Source organism: Littorina saxatilis, unplaced genomic scaffold (assembly GCF_037325665.1).
Source record: "Littorina saxatilis isolate snail1 unplaced genomic scaffold, US_GU_Lsax_2.0 scaffold_1279, whole genome shotgun sequence".
Taxonomy (NCBI): domain Eukaryota; kingdom Metazoa; phylum Mollusca; class Gastropoda; order Littorinimorpha; family Littorinidae; genus Littorina; species Littorina saxatilis.
In genome coordinates, this window is record NW_027127861.1 from 10,222 (window position 1) to 30,000 (window position 19,779).

At 40.4% G+C, this 19,779-nt stretch overlaps 1 protein-coding gene and 1 long non-coding RNA gene across 2 annotated transcripts in view; both read left to right on the forward strand.

The window, feature by feature from the left end:
- Positions 1-1,694: 1,694 nt before the first annotated feature.
- LOC138956222 (uncharacterized) lies at positions 1,695-9,812 on the forward strand. Its single transcript, XM_070327632.1, has 6 exons — positions 1,695-2,129; positions 2,478-2,574; positions 5,989-6,144; positions 6,471-6,585; positions 6,845-6,897; positions 7,689-9,812. The coding sequence occupies exons 1-6, from the start codon at positions 2,052-2,054 to the stop codon at positions 8,015-8,017; spliced, it is 828 nt and encodes a 275-aa protein (XP_070183733.1). The 5' UTR covers positions 1,695-2,051; the 3' UTR covers positions 8,018-9,812.
- A 1,788-nt stretch (positions 9,813-11,600) lies between these two features.
- The window catches only part of LOC138956220 (uncharacterized), a 10,740-nt gene continuing 2,561 nt past the window's right edge, over positions 11,601-19,779 (forward strand). Inside the window, exons 1-2 of the long non-coding RNA XR_011452557.1 lie at positions 11,601-11,792; positions 15,124-15,236. This is a non-coding gene — a long non-coding RNA (uncharacterized lncRNA). The remainder of the gene's footprint in view (positions 11,793-15,123; positions 15,237-19,779) is intronic.

A 19,779-nucleotide genomic window follows, 5' to 3' on the forward strand; every position in this document is an offset into this window, starting at 1 on the left:
TGTGTGTGTGTGTGTGTGTGTGTGTGTGTGTGTTAGTGTGTGTGTGTGTGTGTGTGTGTGTGTGTGAGAGAGAGAGAGAGAGAGAGAGAGAGAGAGAGAGAGAGAGAGAGAGAGAGAGGGGGGGGGGGAGTTTTGTGCAATAACGCATCCTTTGAACACTTCTATGGCAAATGACCAAAATATTGTTTTTCTAGCTAAGAAACCGCTTCTGCCAGGGGCATAGTACCTATTAAACGCCCACCCCCCACTTTTGGGCAAAATTGGTGCATAGGGTGGATGGGCGTATACAAGGTAGATAACAGTAATATCATGTTAACCAAAAATGTTAAAAAAAAACCTCATTTTCGCCTAAAATTAATTTTTAAAATCAATTATGATATTACAACGTACTCTCTTGCACACGAAGAAAATAAACAAAAACAAACAAAATTAATGACAACAAGTATTAAAAAAAAACCAGTATGGACTGAGAGTGATTTGAAATCGACTCAATAGAGCATCAGGCGAATTCGATAACCGTTCGGCTACGGAATCAGACAACACATTTTCGCCACTGTAATGCATTAAACAAGACGCTACACGCTTTCGCAACACGCTGTTATAATCGAGCATCGGTTGAAATCTTTTCTGAGCAGAATCTCGTATTTGACCACAATGCATTGGTGCTTAAATGACACCAATGTGTGTCCATGAGGGACATAAATCTACGAACAATATTTAAACAAGATTTAATCAAACTTGACGGTTTTAATGGACAGTGTTGGTGAAGTTACTGACAGGTAGCGACTTTACAAGAGAGGGATGGGTCCTCTAACTTAACAGCTCGGAGACAACCCGGTAAGGAATTACAGGTGTTTCATAAAAAACACTTAGCAGTTGGCGGACTTATTGCGCGTAAATGGTTTTACAGGCCAGTATATGAGTTGCAGCTTTTTCAAGAATAAATGTTGTTCAAATATTGTTTGTAGAGAGGAGCTAGCATGAGGAATCTCCTATTCTAAAAATAACCAATTTTGGTAGCTGCCGACCTTCCGCCAGACACACATTAATACCGGGGGAAAATAAATATTTACTGGGCAGTAAAAATAAATACTGGGCGGTTGTTAAACGACAGTTTGACTTTAAAGGACACAATATTGCAGCTTTTTCCAGAATACGGGCCCTGAACTGTGAAATGTGCAAACCCATTACAGTTTACGGGGCAGACTGTCTCAACGTGTGTTCCGTATTGTTTGCAGTCTCCCTTAAATCCCCAACCGATCTAAACTGCTGCTTTGAAGGAAACCTTTGCTGCTATAGTCAAGGTTGCGTTGACAGCGGCATGCAGAACTGGAGCGCAAACAATGGTAAGTTTTTGTTTTCAGTCTCCCTGTCTATGGTGGACTGAACTGTGTAATGTAATTGGTTATCTATTTGTCTGTTTGCCCGTCAGTCTGTCTGTCTGCCTGCCTGCCTGCCTGCCTGTCTCGTTTTTTGCCTTCCGCTCTCTCTCTCTCTCTCTCTCTCTCTCTCTCTCTCTCTCTCTCTCTCTCTCTCTCTCTCTCTCTCTCTTAGCTTTCCGCTCTATCACTCTCGTTCACTCTCTCTCTTTATCTCCTTGTTTTTGCCCAGTGTCCTTCTTTATTTAAGTCACAATAAAAGTAAACATAAATAATGTATGTTCGTATGCGCAAATGCGCTCGATTAATGCTTACGGAACTTGCATGCTGTCTTCTCTTGAACAGTCACCAGTGTTTAGGTTTGGTTTGGACCTGCAGTTATTCAAAGGTACATGTAGTAATTAATATGTTGCCGTGTTATTTTAATTGGTACTTATTTCTGGCTATTTCTAAGCCAACAGGCTTTAATGACAATTATTTCTGTTCACATCGAAGGCTATGCCAGTGTCAGCCAGAGCAATTCAATAAGGAGCCATCGTATATTCCGTTCTGGAGTCTCCATGGGTGAACTTTTCTGAACCATCGTGCGTAGAGTTCACATACTCCAGAGGAGCCACGCCATATCAGATCCAGGTGTTCCTTGCATTCAACAATGTTGAACAGCCGTGCTTGATGGAAGATCAGTCCAACGCAGTTACTAGCAATAGGAATCGTACTGCACGATTTAGCATCAAACCCATGACAGGAAAGGTATGATACAAACAATCAGGTATGGTTGAAATATAATATATAAGGACTAATTATTCGTGTATGTTCCTAGGTTATGTGTGTGTGTGTGTGTGTGTGTGTGTGTGTGTGTGTGTGTATGTGTGTATATGTGTGTGTGTGTGTGTGTGTGTGACTAACTAGCTAGTTAGTATGTGTGTGTGTGTGTGTGTGTGTGTGTGTGTGTGTGTGTGTGTGTGTGTGTGTGTGTGTGTGTGTGTGTGTGTGTGTGTGTGTGTGTGTGACTAACTATTAGAATAACATTCTATTAAGCAACTCTTGCTCGGTTCTGATTACCTGTCTGGCCATTAAGACTGATTGATTGAATTGCAGATTCAGTTCCGAGTTTTGGGCGGAGGTCCTCCATCGAATACGCCACCTCCCGAACTTTACCACGTCACAGTTGTTGAATACAGCTGTGTAAATCAGGGTAAAGTAACAATGCAATTTGGGGTCCTAAATCGTCAATTCTATGTTGTAAAAGAAATGGTTCGCTTTCTCTGTTCTTCTGCCTTTCAAGTTAACTTGATTGTCTGATAATGCTGATGGTGAACTGGTTGTAAAGGTAGAGTAAAGTTGTCTAATTCTTTTCATTTTACTTGTCGCTTCGGCTGTCTTACAATTATGTTGTTTTTCTCTTTCTGAGTTTATTGCACTTTACGATTGTTGCTGATTAAATCAGACATAAGTCACATAAACCTATGCCAACTTGCTCTCTTTAGACACAAAGTAAATCAGGTATATTTATAATTAAAGATGTAGCTATTTATAATCAAGCATGCAGCTGTAATTGTACATGGGGCTATAATAAAAAGAAATCGAATGTAAATGCACATTACATTCAGGCGCCACTGATACAATTCAAAGTAAGTATACTAACAAGTCGCGTAAGGCGAAAATACAATATTTAGTCAAGTAGCTGTCGAACTCACAGAATGAAACTGAACGCAATGCCATTTTTCAGCAAGACCGTATACTCGTAGCATCGTCAGTCCACCGCTCATGGCAAAGGCAGTGAAATTGACAAGAAGAGCGGGGTAGTAGTTGCGCTAAGAAGGATAGCACGCTTTTCTGTACCTCTCTTTGTTTTAACTTTCTGAGCGTGTTTATAATCCAAACATATCATATCTATATGTTTTTGGAATCAGGAACCGACAAGGAATAAGATGAAAGTGTTTTTAAATTGATTTCGACAATTTAATTTTGATAATAATTTTTATATATTTAATTTTCAGAGCTTGTTTTAATCCAAATATAACATATTTATATGTTTTTGGAATCAGAAAATGATGGAGAATAAGATGAACGTAAATTTGGATCGTTTTATAAATTTTTAATTTTTTTTACAATTTTCAGATTTTTAATGACCAAAGTCATTAATTAATTTTTAAGCCACCAAGCTGAAATGCAATACCGAAGTCCGGGCTTCGTCGAAGATTACTTGACCAAAATTTCAACCAATTTGGTTGAAAAATGAGGGCGTGACAGTGCCGCCTCAACTTTCACGAAAAGCCGGATATGACGTCATCAAAGACATTTATCAAAAAAATGAAAAAAACGTTCTGGGATTTCATACCCAGGAACTCTCATGTCAAATTTCATAAAGATCGGTCCAGTAGTTTAGTCTGAATCGCTCTACACACACACACACACACACGCACACACACACAGACAGACACTGAGACACACACACACACACACGCACATACACCACGACCCTCGTTTCGATTCCCCTCGATGTTAAAATATTTAGTCAAAACTTGACTAAATATAACAAGTCGCGTAAGGCGAAAATACAACATTTAGTCAAGTAGCTGTCGAACTCACAGAATGAAACTGAACGCAACGCAACGCAGCAAGACCGTATACTCGTAGCACCGTCACTCCACCGCCCGTGGCAAAGGCAGTGCCAGTGGAATTGACAAGAAGAGCGGGGTATTCGTTGCGCTGAGAAGGATAGCACGCTTTTCTGTACCTCTCTTCGTTTTAACTTTCTGAGCGTGTTTTTAATCCAAACATATCATATCTATATGTTTTTGGAATCAGGAACCGACAAGGAATAAGATGAAAGTGTTTTTAAATTGATTTCGAAAAAAAATTTTGATAATAATTTTTATATATTTAATTTTCAGAGCTTGTTGTTAATCCAAATATAACATATTTATATGCTTTTGGAATCAGCAAATGATGGAGAATAAGATGAACGTAAATTTGGATCGTTTTATAAAAAAAATATTTTTTTTACAATTTTCAGATTTTTAATGACCAAAGTCATTAATTAATTTTTAAGCCACCAAGCTGAAATGCAATACCGAAGTCCGGGCTTCGTCGAAGATTACTTGACCAAAATTTCAACCAATTTGGTTGAAAAATGAGAGCGTGACAGTGCCGCCTCAACTTTCACGAAAAGCCGGATATAACGTCATAAAAGACATTTATCAAAAAAATGAAAAAAAGTGTGAGGATATCATTCCCAGGAACTCTCATGTCAAATTTCATAAAGATCGGTCCAGTAGTTTAGTCTGAATCGTTCTACACACGTCACACACAGACAGACAGACACACACACACACACACGCACATACACCACGACCCTCGTCTCGATTCCCCCCTCTACGTTAAAACATTTAGTCAAAACTTGACTAAATGTAAAAAGCAGCGGCTCAAGTCAGAAAAATCTCAACTTAAACTGTAATTTAGTGCTGATGAAATTAAGGACAGTTGTACGACAAACTGCCGCTAATTAAATCAGAAGTGCTTAAATCAGATAAGTATGTATAAAAAGCAGCCGCAAACTTACTCTCAAATAATGTTTTTGAATCCACCATCACCCCCTTTCTAGGTCAGACATGCGTAAGTAACCTTCACCATGCTTTTTTTGTCGTTGGCGACACAGAGACTCACAAAAAGTGCTATATGTTTAAAACGATTCCGAGTTTTTTTTTTATTAAAACTTCATGTAATCTCCAAATGTCATAGGATCTATACCAATTTCTGTGAACAAACAAATAAAAGTTGGTGTAATTTGAACTTTACACTCCAGCTGATGTGGGTCTTGCCCGACACATACGGATTTAAGAAGGAATATATTTTACAGTGTTAACCCTAATCGGGCAGCGTGAATCGGGTACAACGCATACTCAAATGTAAATGCACATTTCAGAAAAGCGCCACGGATGATATTCGAAGTAAGTTTACTAAAAGCAGCAGCTGGAGTCAGATCAATCTCGACTTAAACTGTAATTTAATGCTGATGAAATTAAGCACAGTTGTACGACAAACTGCCTCTAATTCAATCAGAAATTCCTAATTCAGATAGGGATGCACTTAAAGCAGCCGCAAACTAACTCTGAAATAATGTTTGAATCCACCACCATCCCTTTTTAAGTCAGACTTACGTCTAAGTAACCTTCACGGTGCTTGCTTGGTCGTTGACAACACAGAAACTCACAAAAGTGCTGTATGTCTGAAACTATTTAGATTTTTTATGTAATCCCCAATGTCATGGGATCTACCCATCGACCACTGTTCAGAAGATTATCATCTAGAACAGTTTGAACTACACAGTCCAGCTGATGTGGGTCTTGCACGACACATTTGGATTTGAGAAGGAAGTTTACAGTGCGTATGCCTTAACAGGACAGCGCGGGTCGTGCACAACGCATACTCTGCAAAGAGTGTATGCTGATTCGGATGGCATGGGTCGTGTACGTACGAACCGTTACTTTTTACCTTCAATAGCCTACTTCTTTAAAAAGTATGGGTCATATACGACCCACACCATCCGGACTGCGTAGTTCAAAACATGACTCGGTGAAGATAAATGTGTCTCAAATTTATTCAGATGGACAATCTACAACATCTTGGGCACGACCTCGACACACCTCCACCAATTGTACACAAGCATCAGTCACCACGATCTCGTCTACCACAAGGCACCCCACTACCAGCGACAGAACAGGTCCAACGTTGTCTACTGATGGCGACATACCGTCTCCAGGTATTGATCGTTCTCTGACAAAGTTCTATTGTTGTTGCTCTGTTTGTTGGGCACTATCTCAGGATCCCTTAATATTATCATGCACAAGCATGTGTGTGTGTGTGTGTGGGTGTGTGTGTGTGTGTATGTGTGTGTGTTTGTGTGTCTGTGTGTCTGTATGTGTGTGTGTGTGGGTGCGTGCGCGCGCGCGTGTGTGTGTGTGTGTGTGTGTGTGGGTGCGTCTGTGCGTGTGCCTGTGTGTATGTGTGTGTGTCCTAATAAGATAATATATTTTGCTTCGATCACTTCTGAATGCACTAATACTGTAGTTTACAATTCTTTCCCAGACGGCGAGAGTGATAATAGCGCTGCTGCCATCGCCGGGGTTGTGGTAACTGTCGTTGTACTCATCGTCGTCATCATCGTCGTCGTCCTTGTCTGCATGAGAAAACGTCGCCAAAGGTAAGGTCTTGATTTCTGTTGGTAATAAAAGAGCTAATGGCGGAGGAATCCTTTGTAAAGCTTCCGCTATCCTCCAACATATCTGTACGGTTCACGGAAACAGACTTATAATGTGCCCAAACAACAAGATGTCAACACATTTAGTCAATCTGTTTGCCCCCCTCGTCCCGATTCTTTGTCTATCTCAAAACTTGACTAAATGTAAAAAAAAAAACACAAGTTGTGCGCTGTTTCCTGAAGATGTTTGGTTTTGTTGCAGCAAACCTGATGATGAAAACAGAAACACCGAGGACCTGTCAATGACAACAGGAGGTAAGTACACTTCCGGTTATCAGGTGTTCTAATATATTGATTGCGTCTCAAACATGCACAGCCACTGTTATGGGCCAATCCGTCGAAACTTGATGGACGTTTCAGAATATGCTCTCAAGTAAATTCTTCTTGTGTCTTCAAATTAAAGGTATCTGTCACTCATTGTAGATTTTCTTGCTTCCCATACCCCGTTTCTGTTCCAGCTGTAACATGTGTGTGTGTGTGTGTGTGTGTGTGTGTGTGTGTGTGTGTGTGTGTGTGTGTGTGTGTGTGTGTGTGTGTGTGTGTGTGTGTGTGTGTGTGTGTGTGTGCGTGTGTGTGTGTGTGTGTCATTGTCAATGTCATTGTCATTGTGTTTTATTGTTAACATAACCAAACAAGTTTTGCTTTTTTTCCACGAATGGAAACAAAGTTGAATCAAACTTGTGTATAAACAGCATTATTATCATCAACAACAAACACAACAACAACAACAACAACAACAACAACAACAACAACGTAGATAGAGTCAACAACAACATAAACTACCAAGAGTAATCAAAGGTTCTCATAATAGCAAAAAAACATTCCAAAATCATGTTTAACCTTCGCCGGTGGTCGTGAGTCTGTGTGCACCCAGAAAGGTGTTTAATTAAAAATATCTTTTAAACTAGTTGGAATTTTTGAATGAGCTTTTAAGAATGCCTTAGGCACCTAAAAAGCTCTTATGTCCTAAAATGTCAGCAGGAAGTAATTAAAGAACATAAAGGTCACGTTGTGTTGTAATTATTATTATTAATATTAATCCGCAGGCCGCAGAGATCCCTCGAGATCTTCATACACTTCCAACTACTATCTCACACCCCTGAACGTATATGATGGTTTGACCAATCGAAACCTCGAAGAACACGCGTATGCTGATATGACCAATCAGAACAACACTTACGAAGTCTTGACGCAGGACAGGGGAGATACCAGACCTTACGATTCGCTAGCTGCCCGAAATAATGCGGAACTCACAGAGCAGGGAGCAAGCGCGTGTTCCGAATACTACAACACAGTGAGTCCGCCAGGGTGGGGTTCTTCATCTTCAAAGCAAGCTCCTGCTACTTCAAATGGTTCTGATAATCAGAATATTTAGAGACGTGGAAAAGTCAAGGACCGTCAGAGTCCGGGTCTAAACGCGATTGTTTAATATGTGTTGATGAAATGTTTGTTTGTTTGTTTATTTGTTGCTTAACGTCCAGCCGACTACGCAGAGCCATATCAGGACGAGGAAGGGGGGGATGAAGGGGGCCACTTGTCAAGCGATTCCTGTTTACAAATGCACTAACCCATTACTTGTGTCCCAGCAGGCTTTAGTAAAACTAAATTAATACCTACTGGAAGATTACCAGTTTCCAGTATGTTAAAATAGACTTAACCTATCTACTGCTGGACTTACATCAGAACACTAACAGATTAAACTATACATGAATCGCGAGACAAGCGGCAAGAGAAGAGATTTTTGGAAAAAATACAGGTGAATGAGCAAGAAGGCAGAAAGAAGAAAAGAATTCATGAAGAAAAAGAGAGCATGACAGGAAAGAGGAACCAAAAATCTACCTAACAGCAAACTAGAAAGCTCCTGCGGTTCCAAAAACAGGAGGGGCCTTTAATTTCATAACCGCAGTGCCCCACTGCGGGAGTTTATGAAATGTATCGGCAACCCGAGTCTGTTGACTCAGCAAAGAAAAGATCTGATTGCTATTCACCTATTGCTTTTTTCACAGCTGTGTTCAGTGTAAAAAACATTGAAAAGAATGAAAGTGTTGAAAGAAAGATAGACCTGAATTGGATTTTAATTTAATCAGGATACAGATATATGGGCGGATCCAGAGGGGGGTTTCCGGGGTTTCCCCAGGAGCTTCGCGCCCTTAACTGAACGCTTCCCATCCTCGATCTGCTCCTAAAAGAAATGTGGAACCCCCCCCACCCCCCACCCCCCCCTCTTAAAAATGATGTGATCCGCCCCTAAAATATAAGGCTGGGTCTTTTCTTAAAATCTGCCTTTGAGAGATATAGAGAAAATATGTGTTAAGCATTGCTGGCAAAGTCTATAATTGGTTTGCCAAACATATCATTTGTTATATACTTCTTCTTCTTCTTCTGCGTTCGTGGGCTGAAACTCCCACGTATACACCCGTGTTTTTGCACGAGTAGGTTTTAACTTGTATGACCGTTTTGACCCCGCCATTTAGGCAGCCATACGCCGCTTTCGGGAGAAGCATGCTGGGTATTTTCGTGTTTCTATAACCCACCGAACTCTGACATGGATTACAGGATCTTTTCCGTGCGCACTTGGTCTTGTGCTTGCGTGTACACACGAAGGGGGATAAGCCACTAGCAGGTCTGCACATAAGTTGACCTGGGAGATCGGACAAATCTCCACACTTAACCCACCAGGCGGCCGCGGCCGGGATTCGAACTCACGACCTTCCGATTAAGAGGCCGACGTCGTTTCACCCCGCCACAGCGCCCGTCTGTTATATACTTACATAAATATGTTTAATATAAATGTTGATACCACGTAATTTTACTTATTTTGCTTAAGAAGTTCCTTTATTAACGAAAGCGTGATTTTTTGATATGTTATATACGGTGAATTTTTATAGAGCTGTAATTTTGTTGATTTTATAAATGTTGTGAATGATCGTTTTTTTAACATGTAAATATTGTGAATTTTCGTAAAACTATTTTATAAACATTGTAAGTATTGTGAATTTTCGCAGAATTATTTTGAAAATAATATTATTTATGGTTTGCACACAAACATTCTTTATCATCTATAAATATATATTGCGACTTATTCGAATTCTTGTAGAATTATTTGTAAGAACAAAACGAATGAGCCAAGAAGTGTATATTATGGAGGGCTTGACAAGAAATAATCATAGCTGGTAATAGTTCATTTGTGTGCGTTTGTATGTGTGTGTGTGTGTGTGTGTGTGTGTGTGTGTGTGTGTGTGTGTGTATGTGCGTGCGTGTGTGTGTGTGTGTGTGTGTGTGTGTGTGTGTGTGTGTGTGTGTGTGTGTGTTCTAGATTATAATACGGAGGAGGTTACCTACCTATGAGGAGGTTAACTGCCTAATGGGGACTTTCTATGGAATGCAACACAATTTGGATAGAGACAAACACGAGTAAAACAAGACATTTTCACAGTCACAGAGTAAACTGTGCATGTTGCAAGAGGCATTGAGCAAAAATCCGCCTATTTTAAATCGCTCGTCTGACTTTGAGGAATGCCTCAAGGTTAGAATTTTACTCTGACAAACGAGTCTATAACAAACGAGTCCAGACCCTAGACGTCTATTTCCGTTACAAAACTCCTTTCGGAGACCAATATTAACCAAACCATCTGTAGTGATTTTCCCCAAACGATAGTGAACTTGGCCAACACAAGATATTTGTTGTACTTAAAACGTACCGTCGGTGGTGAGTTTCCCCAAACGATAGGGAACTTGGCTACTACAGAATATCCGTTCAACTGGAAGAGAAGACCTGCCGTCTTGGCAAAGAAAAAAGGTCCAACTGGAAACTGACAGCAGAGTAGATTTCTTTTACGAGCTTAAACACCTGCTTGAGTATGTTTGGTTTGAATATTCACACAAGGATGCAGATGGTTTGGAAATTATTACTATTTGTTCATATCTACTAAAAAGAAGCTAGATTTAAACATTCTTGCCTACGTAGAACGTCACATGAGCACACCAACTGAGTTGTAAAAACATCAACCCCGGTGGTATGTTGTACCGGTCTTGTCAAAACTAATTAATTAAACAGGAGTATTATTTCGAAAAACAGCTACATCTTTTTGCAAACGCGAAGGCACAACCTCAACCACCACGAACAACAACAAAAACAACAACAACAACAACAACAACAACAACAACAACAACAACAACAACAACAAAGAACAAGAAAATGACCGGAGCATGACACACACGAAGCATTCGAAGACAGTGACTATCGTTATCAAGTGTTTGTGCAACGAGAAGTGTGGACATGTCCATCATTACAAACAATTATTGTGAAAGTACTATTCAAGTGCTATATTCTAACTTTAAATAATCCTTTTGTTAAAGATTTTACAATTCACCTCCAGGGAAAACATTCATTTATAGCCAATACAGAGTGTCAGTTATAAAATAGTGAGCTCCTACAGACTCTCTAAAGTGTGAGTGGTTTTCTTGACACTAAACATCGTTTTCAAAAGAGGCAACGAAGTGTAATGTGTTTGAACGAAAAAAGAAGAGCAGGATAACTTGTGAGACGTTTCTATTCACAGATTTTGGCTTCTGTGAGCGTCGTTTTTAAACAACAATTTTCCTCGCTGTTTCGTCTTGAATTTCATGTCCTGTATTCTGTATTCAGTTACGAAAAAAAGGCGTGCTTTCCTTTGCAAGGTTTTACAAAGTTTATTTTGGTCAGGTCGTGTGCACGCACGCATGCACGTACACACACACACACACACACACACACACACACACACACACACACACACACACACACGCACACACACACACACATGCACGCACACACATGTACACAATACTCCAGACATCACAAACACTCACATTCAAGTACCTTATACAAAGACAGATGCAAAAGAATGTGCAAAACACGTAACACTAACTCATCCGGTTTGGATTCTGAGAACACAATTGTTTTCCGATACTTTGTAAAAAGACCTGCGTGGGCCTTGCAATATCGTGATGTCGCTACAATAGACGTGAAAACAATACGAACGGTTGAGGAAGTTAACTGCACACACAGGTAGGCACGACACCGTGTGCACGCTAATGTCAGTTGAGTCTCTGGCCTTGGCACAATACAGCTGTGTGGATATGCTGGCGTACTTCTTCTGGATTTAAAGGTAGGAACACGTTTCAGGTGGTTTATATACTTTTAAATACGTTGTTGATAAATACGTATTGGAAATTATTACGGCTATTTATTCGCCCCAACCCCCTTCCTCCCACACCCCCCTCCCCCCCCCCCCCCACCACCAAAAATGATTTAAACTACTCACAAAAAGTTAGGGAACACCCTTCATTTTCATGTGTTTTTGCTAATCGATGCTATTGTCAAAACTTTTAGATAATAAACTGTCCTGTTTAATATCTGTTTAAGTTTAAAATAATTATGTGATAAAGGTATGATATGCTGCTCATGGTACAAGAAAAACAATACTCATAAATAAACATTGCTTGAAAAACAAGGGCCATTGGTTGACTTTATAAAAAAAAATATTAAACAAATATACAAAGCATCTTACATAGTGTGTCCAGGATGATTAGTATTATCTTGTGTTATAATGGTTAAGTGTTATTCATAATCATTTTCGTTCAACCCTGGTAAATTTTGAGTACTGGTTGGTCCGGTGTCAGAATAATGTGACTGGGTAAGACATGAAGCCTGTGCTGCGACTTCTGTCTTGTGTGTGGCGCACGTTATATGTCAAAGCAGCACCGCCCTGATATAGCTCTTTGTGGTCGGCTGGGCGTTAAGCAAACAAACAAACAAACAAACAAACAAACAAATTTTGAGTGTTACGACCAAAAAGATGGTCAATTTTCAACCCTGGAAAAGCCTCAATGACGCCCCTTGCTGACCTCTCTGGTCAGTGAATGCACGCTTCTCACATATGTCAGGTATGTGTTTCACTGCTGTCCTCGGTCAGTTCTGTCCAGTGAGCGTGACTGTTTTAAGAAGCACTAGAGTTCAAACGAATATGTATTAATATGTGACGTTAAGCGTCGGGCTCTTTTCGGGTATAAGTGTAACTATTTTTCTATTGATTTGTGAATATTTACGTGTACAGGGCTCAAACCACAAAGGTTGGAAACAAGTAATTTTAACAGAAGACACCACTAATCGTCCTAACCAAATTTTCTTCTCGAGCACTGTATAAACGTTGCTTTGATTTATTTTAAATATTAAAAAAACCTTTCATTATTTGTTTAAAGTACTATTGTTTGGCCAATTACTGCCCATATAACTGTCCCCACACGTAACATCATGATAGTTTTAAAAGTACCAACCAATATCATAGTGTTGTATAAGAAAACATGTTTATACTATATCTATATATCTATTTATTTGTCGGATTTCGTCCTAGAAAATGTCATAGTTGAGCAGTTTAAGTGTCGTAAAAAAGGAGTCAACAAACCAACTGTGCATGTGAACATTATTCTACCTGTTAATAACGGTCCTGGTCGGATTGTAACCTCTTATGCATTTTGCTGTTTCTGTGATTCAAGTTGACGACAGGCAATGAAGAGTTTTCGATGGCAGTGTCAAGTACTCAGTTATTGCACTATGCATAATGCATATGGTATGCTTCACAATACAGCGCTGAAATGAAACGCGGCTGTTGACAAAGCGAGACCTAGTGTCGTGCATTTTGCAGCGTTTCTGAGACGTGCGGACGCTTTACAAAAAACATCAAAGAGCTTCTGTTACATTCTATTCTCCGTCTTGCTTGCCGATCTTATTCTTAACCTGTTCACAATAAGGTTCCCACTCTGCACATGAAGTAGGCAGGGTGTAGATGTCTGACACGTGTCATCGTAACAAGATATTTTTTATTTAAGCCCAGTCAGATCTGTAGTGGTGCAAGACATCGCTTACACTTGCAGCATAGTAGCGTTTCATCTAATGATATTGCACTTGAGTCATCATTTTCTTTTCTACTTCACAGATCACAGAGTGAAACGCATAATCCTGCTCGTGTAATTACTTGCACCACCAGGGATCTGTGCAAGTGTTTGTCATAGAGTGAGGGCATTCTTCCACTTGGACACATTCCAACAATCAACAGCGTGTCTGCTTCCTGTGCAGTGACGGGAGTTTGTTCTATAATCCAATGTCAAGAATTGTCAATTACGATTAAGCTATCAGCAAGAAAAGCAAAATGCTCATACGACTTACATTCGAAATAAGTTACATACATCAGAGCAAATCTTGTTCCCGGAACATTGAAGAAAACGAGAATTCTTCTTTTTGACACAAACTCTTACCCCACTGAAACGGAAGTACGGAAGCCTGTTAGAGTTATTGTTATTCAATCTGTCGACAATCTCCTTCCTGCTATCCTGCTTGCGATTGCAAAAAGACTAGAATGGTTCTCCTTTCTTCACATAATTATATATACTACTTTCAGTTCACTTACCTGCTTGGTTCACAAGAAATGTGTTTCTGTATTGCTATCCTATCACTGTATTACTCTGTTCCAATGTTATCCTTTGACATACATTTTTGTGGTTTTTTTGTTTAATGTTTTGTTTTTGCTTTTGTTGTGGTTGGGTGTTGTTGGATGTTTTTTTTTTTTTTTTTTTTTTGGGGGGGGGGGATATTTTGCTTGATAGATAGACAGACAGCCAACAACAAAAAGCGGTGTTTCGAATTGACTGACGTAGCCCCGCGATCGACGTTATCTATTTGCATGAAACAATCGTCTTGGTATTTTCGCCGGTATTTTGCTCTGTCTTTAATATTTGCATATGAATGCAGAGACTAGTTGAGCGTAATTTAATGAACCTCCCTGGAAGATGTTCAATGAGTATATTGCCGGTGCTCATCGAGAATTGTACACCGGTAATCTGATCAGTCACAGAACATGTTACATTCTAAACCCATCTTGGTGATGTACAGTAATCAATAATCCCAGATGAGGGTCACATGCTAGCGAATAATAGAAGCTGTGTAAAACAAAAGTCTACTTCTTAAATAGAAAAACACAGCAGTGAGTAAAAAGATATTATTTCCACTAGGTTACTCATAACTGCTGGATAATTATTACATGTGCAATTAAACTAAGTGTTTGCACAAATATATGCTCTCTAAAGTGCAATGGTTGCAGGGCGTCGATACGAGGTTATCAGAAGAGGGAAGAACCAAGAACACTTAATCTTTATTAGTATTTGTTCTTCGTCTGTCTGCACTTGTCTTAACTGTAGGATAATGCATCTTCAATTAAACTAAGTGTATGCAAATATATGAATTTCTTTTTAAAGTGCAATGGTTTTTGGACGATGATACGAGGTTATCAGGCAATCACAAGAGGGAAACAGCCAAGAACACTTCATCTTTATTATTATTTGTTTTTTGATGTCTGCACTTGTAGTCTGGTTCGGAGACACTGAGCACCTGTTAATTTGTTGGCTGATGCATGATTATAACGATATTATAATTCTATTTTTCAGCTGTCAATTTCTCTGTGTTTTGCTTCCAAAATGAGGTCCCGGTCAAGCTCGTACTGTCTTGCGCTGTTCCTGTTTATTCCTAGCATAGCGACCCAGACCTGTCGCGAGCCACGGTAAGCTAGATGATCCAGTGTATTGGACTTATCGAACCTACTGAATTATAGAGAGAGAGAGCGGGGGTAAAAGAGAGAGAGAGACAGAGAGAGACAGAGACAGAGAAACAGAGAGGAACAGAGAGAAACAGAGACAGACAGACAAAGACAGAGACAGACTCAGAGAGACAGACAGACAGAGAGAGAGAGATAGAAAGAGAGAGATATAGAAAGAGAGAAAGAAAGAGGGAGAGAGAGAGAGAGAGAGAAAGAGAGAGAGAGAAAGAAAGAGAGTGAGAGAGAGAGAGAGAAAGAGAAGGATGGAGTCTAAGGGAGAGAGAGAGAGAGAGAGAGAGAGAGAGAGAGAGAGAGAGAGAGAGAGAGAGAGAGAGAGAGAGAGAGAGAGAGAGAGAGAGCTCGAACTCGAAAACTTTATTACCGAGGGATGACAGCATTAGGTCCATATGGTCCTTTCTTACAGCTCGTCCCTACTTTAATACACACATGAAACGAAGAACAAGTATGAAGACTAAGAAATAGAAATCAAATAAAACACAATCATGTAGGAAAAAGTATTAAAACAAAATTTAAAAAAAAAGTGTGCTTGTTAATTATGGAAGCATACTATACACTCTTTCACGCATCCTCACACACACTCGCACAAATTGTACACCGACTTAGACGCAAGTTAGTTAGTTAGTTAGTTATTTGTTGCTTTTTGGGTCCAGCGGACCATACAGGCCAAATCAGGAAGAGAAGTCGCAAGAGAAGTGCTTTCGGAGCTGTCTTTTAAAAGAAGATAATGACAGACATGACTTGATATCTACAGGTAGTGAATTCCAAAGGAATGCACCAGAATAGGAAAAACGAGTTTTAAACAAATCGATGCGGGGCCTTGGCAACACAAGGTTATTTCGAGTGTTTGAATGATATGACGGAGATGATTTGAAAAGTTGTATAAGATATGTCCTGATAGACGGCTTTATACATAAATGAACATTTATTATACAAAAGCTGCTTCTAAAACTTAACATCCCAATACTTTTCATCTTTTCCTTTGTAGAAAGAGATGTACTGGGCAGAACTAGTTTAGCAGCTCTACGCTGGAGCGAGTTCAGCTTCTTCAAGTAAACTTCACTACACCCGTCCCATACTATGGGAGCATAATCAATATGGGGTTTTATGTGGGCATTGTAAAATAGTTTTCTTGTGTCCAGAGTAATAATGCATTGTAACTTTGACAAAAGAAACAGGTTTTTAGCAATGTTCTTGCGGATTCCATTGATGCGAGTCTGCCATTTGAGATTATTATCAACAGTAAGTACCAGTAAACGGTGCTCAGCTACTTGCTCAATGGAGTGCTCATTTAGGGACAGACTCAGAGTCATTTCTGAAAGTTGATGTTTTTGGCGAGTGCTGATTATCATAGACTTTGTTTTAACTGGATTAATAAACATACGATTTGCAGAACACCACTCAGAAACATCGTTTAGGCTCTGTTGCAATTTGTCTTGAATTTGTGCAGGGCTGTTCCCTGTTGCATGTAAGGTAGTATCATCTGCTAACAAATGACACTCAACAGATTCAGACTGTAGGTACAGGAGCAAATCATTTATATACATGCAAAATGATACAGGTCCCAAAACAGACCCCTGTGGCACTCCACATTTCACAGTGCCCTAAAAAGAGTACGTACCGTGTACGTATACAGATTGAACCCTCTCTCTACGATAAGAGTAACAACAAGTCGCGTAAGGCGAAATTACTACATTTAGTCAAACTGTGGAACTCACAGAATGAAACTGAACGCACTGCATTTTTTCACAATGACTGTAGTCCGCCGCTAGTGCAAAAGGCAGTGAAAGTTACGAGCCTGTTCAGCGCGGTAGCGGTTGCGCTGTGCTGCATAGCACGCTTTACTGTACCTCTCTTCGTTTTAACTTTCTGAGCGTGTTTTTAATCCAAACATATCATATCTATATGTTTTTGGAATCAGGAATCGACAAGGAATAAGATGAAATTGTTTTTAAAACGATTTCGGAAATTTAATTTTAATCTTAGTTTTATATTTTAAATTTTCAGAGCTTGTTTTTAATCCGAATATAACATATTTATATGTTTTTGGAATCAGAACATGATGCAAAATAAAATAAAAGTAATTTTGGATCGTTTTATATATAAAATAATTTTAATTACAATTTTCAGATTTTTAATGACCAAAGTCATTAATTAATTTTTAAGCCTCCATGCTGAAATGCAATACCGAAGTCCGGCCTTCGTCGAAAATTGCTTGGCCAAAATTTCAATCAATTTGATTGAAAAATGAAGGTGTGACAGTGCCGCCTCAACTTTTACAAAAATCCGGATATGACATCATAAAAGACATTGATTGAAAAAATGAAAAAAACTTCTGGGGATTTCATACCCAGAAACTCTCATGTAAAATTTCATAAAGATCGGTCCAGTAGTTTAGTCTGAATCGCTCTACACACACACACACACACACACACACACACACACACACACACACACACACACACACACACACACACACACACACACACACACACACACACACACACACACACACACACACACACACACACACCACGACCCTCGTCTCGATTCCCCCTCTATGTTAAAACATTTAGTCAAAACTTGACTAAATGTAACAAGTCGCGTAAGGCGAAAATACAACATTTAGTCAAGTAGCTGTCGAACTCACAGAATGAAACTGAACGCAATGCCATTTTTCAGCAAGACCGTATACTCGTAGCATCGTCAGTCCACCGCTCATGGCAAAGGCAGTGAAATTGACAAGAAGAGCGGGGTAGTAGTTGCGCTAAGAAGGATAGCACGCTTTTCTGTACCTCTCTTTGTTTTAACTTTCTGAGCGTGTTTTTAATCCAAACATATCATATCTATACTGTTCAAAAAAAGAAACGCATAGCTTGTAATATTTGGTTAATTTAGTTATATGGCTACAAGGATATCCACCAAACTGCAGAAAATGTTTATCTGGTCGTCGACCTTTCGTCCATTGCCACAAGTGAGCTCTGCACGTGACGCATGCGTTATCAGTGGCTACAATGTCAAAATTGCTCATTTGGCATGACCACTCGTCATGCTTCAGTGTAATCTCGTGAAACTCGGGGAATATTGAGCTCTCACCATTTCTTCCAAAACCCATAAAAGCGGATTGTTCGCCACAAAGAAATCAGACGACAATTCAGCGACGAAAGATGGCCCGATTGAGCAGAGAAGACCGCCAAATTGCATTGGGTCGTTTACAAGCAGGCCAAAGTCAAAGTGCAATCGCCAGGCACTTCCACGTGTCCCAGAGCACCATCAGTAGACTGTGGGTCAGGTTTCAAGCCACTGGCTCCGTTGCTGACTTGCCACGAGCGGGAAGACCAAGGGCGACAACTGCTGCTCACGACCGCTTCATACGGCTCCGCCACCTCCGGAATCGTTTCCTGTCGGCCTCATCTTCTGTCCAGGCTCTCCCCGGGCCACACCGATTATCGGACCAGACCGTGCGGAACCGCCTGCATGAAGCTGGTTTGAGAGCTCGCAGACCTCACAGAGGAGCTGTCCTCACCCGCCGCCATCGCCAGAACCGAGTGCAGTGGGGCAACCAGCACCTTCGCTGGACCGTCCGGAATCACTGGAGACACGTGTGGTTCAGCGACGAGTCCTACTTCCTGCTCCAGCGACATGATGGTCGGAGGAGGGTCTACCGGAGAGTAAACGAACGTTACGCGCCCAACTGTGTGGATGAGGCACCCGTTCATGGTGGTGGAGGCGTCATGGTGTGGGGGGCGATCAATACCGCTGGAAGGAGCACCCTGGTGCACGTCCAAGGGCGCATAACTTCCCAGCGATACGTGGAGGAAATTCTGCGCCCACACGCCCTTCCTCTTCTGGCTGACCAGGATGCCATATTCCAGCAGGACAACGCTCGCCCGCACACAGCACGACTCACCACCCAGTTCCTCACCGACCACCATGTCCAGGTGCTTCCCTGGCCATCCATGTCGCCAGACATGAACCCGATAGAACACCTCTGGGATGAATTGGACAGACGTGTGCGCAGGCGAGAAGAAGCGCCGGCAAATCACCGCGATCTATTGCAGGCACTTCAGGAGGAGTGGGACACCATCCCACAGCAAGATATCCGGCATCTGATCCAGTCCATGCCCAGAAGGTGCCGGGCAGTTGTTGCTGCTCAAGGCAGTCACACCCCCTACTGACTTGACAGCCTCGGCACCCAATCGTATTGATTGACTGATTGATTTGAAGATGCAAATGAACTGTGTGTGCATTCAACTGTGTCCATACCACATTTCAAACAAATAATCTAAATATTGGATTTTCTGTTAATTTTTTCGAAAAATAAAACAAATTTGGCAAGTAGCAACTATGCGTTTCTTTTTTTGAACAGTATATATGTTTTTGGAATCAGGAACCGACAAGGAATAAGATGAAAGTGTTTTTAAATTGATTTCGAAAATTTAATTTTGATAATAATTTTTATATATTTAATTTTCAGAGCTTGTTTTTA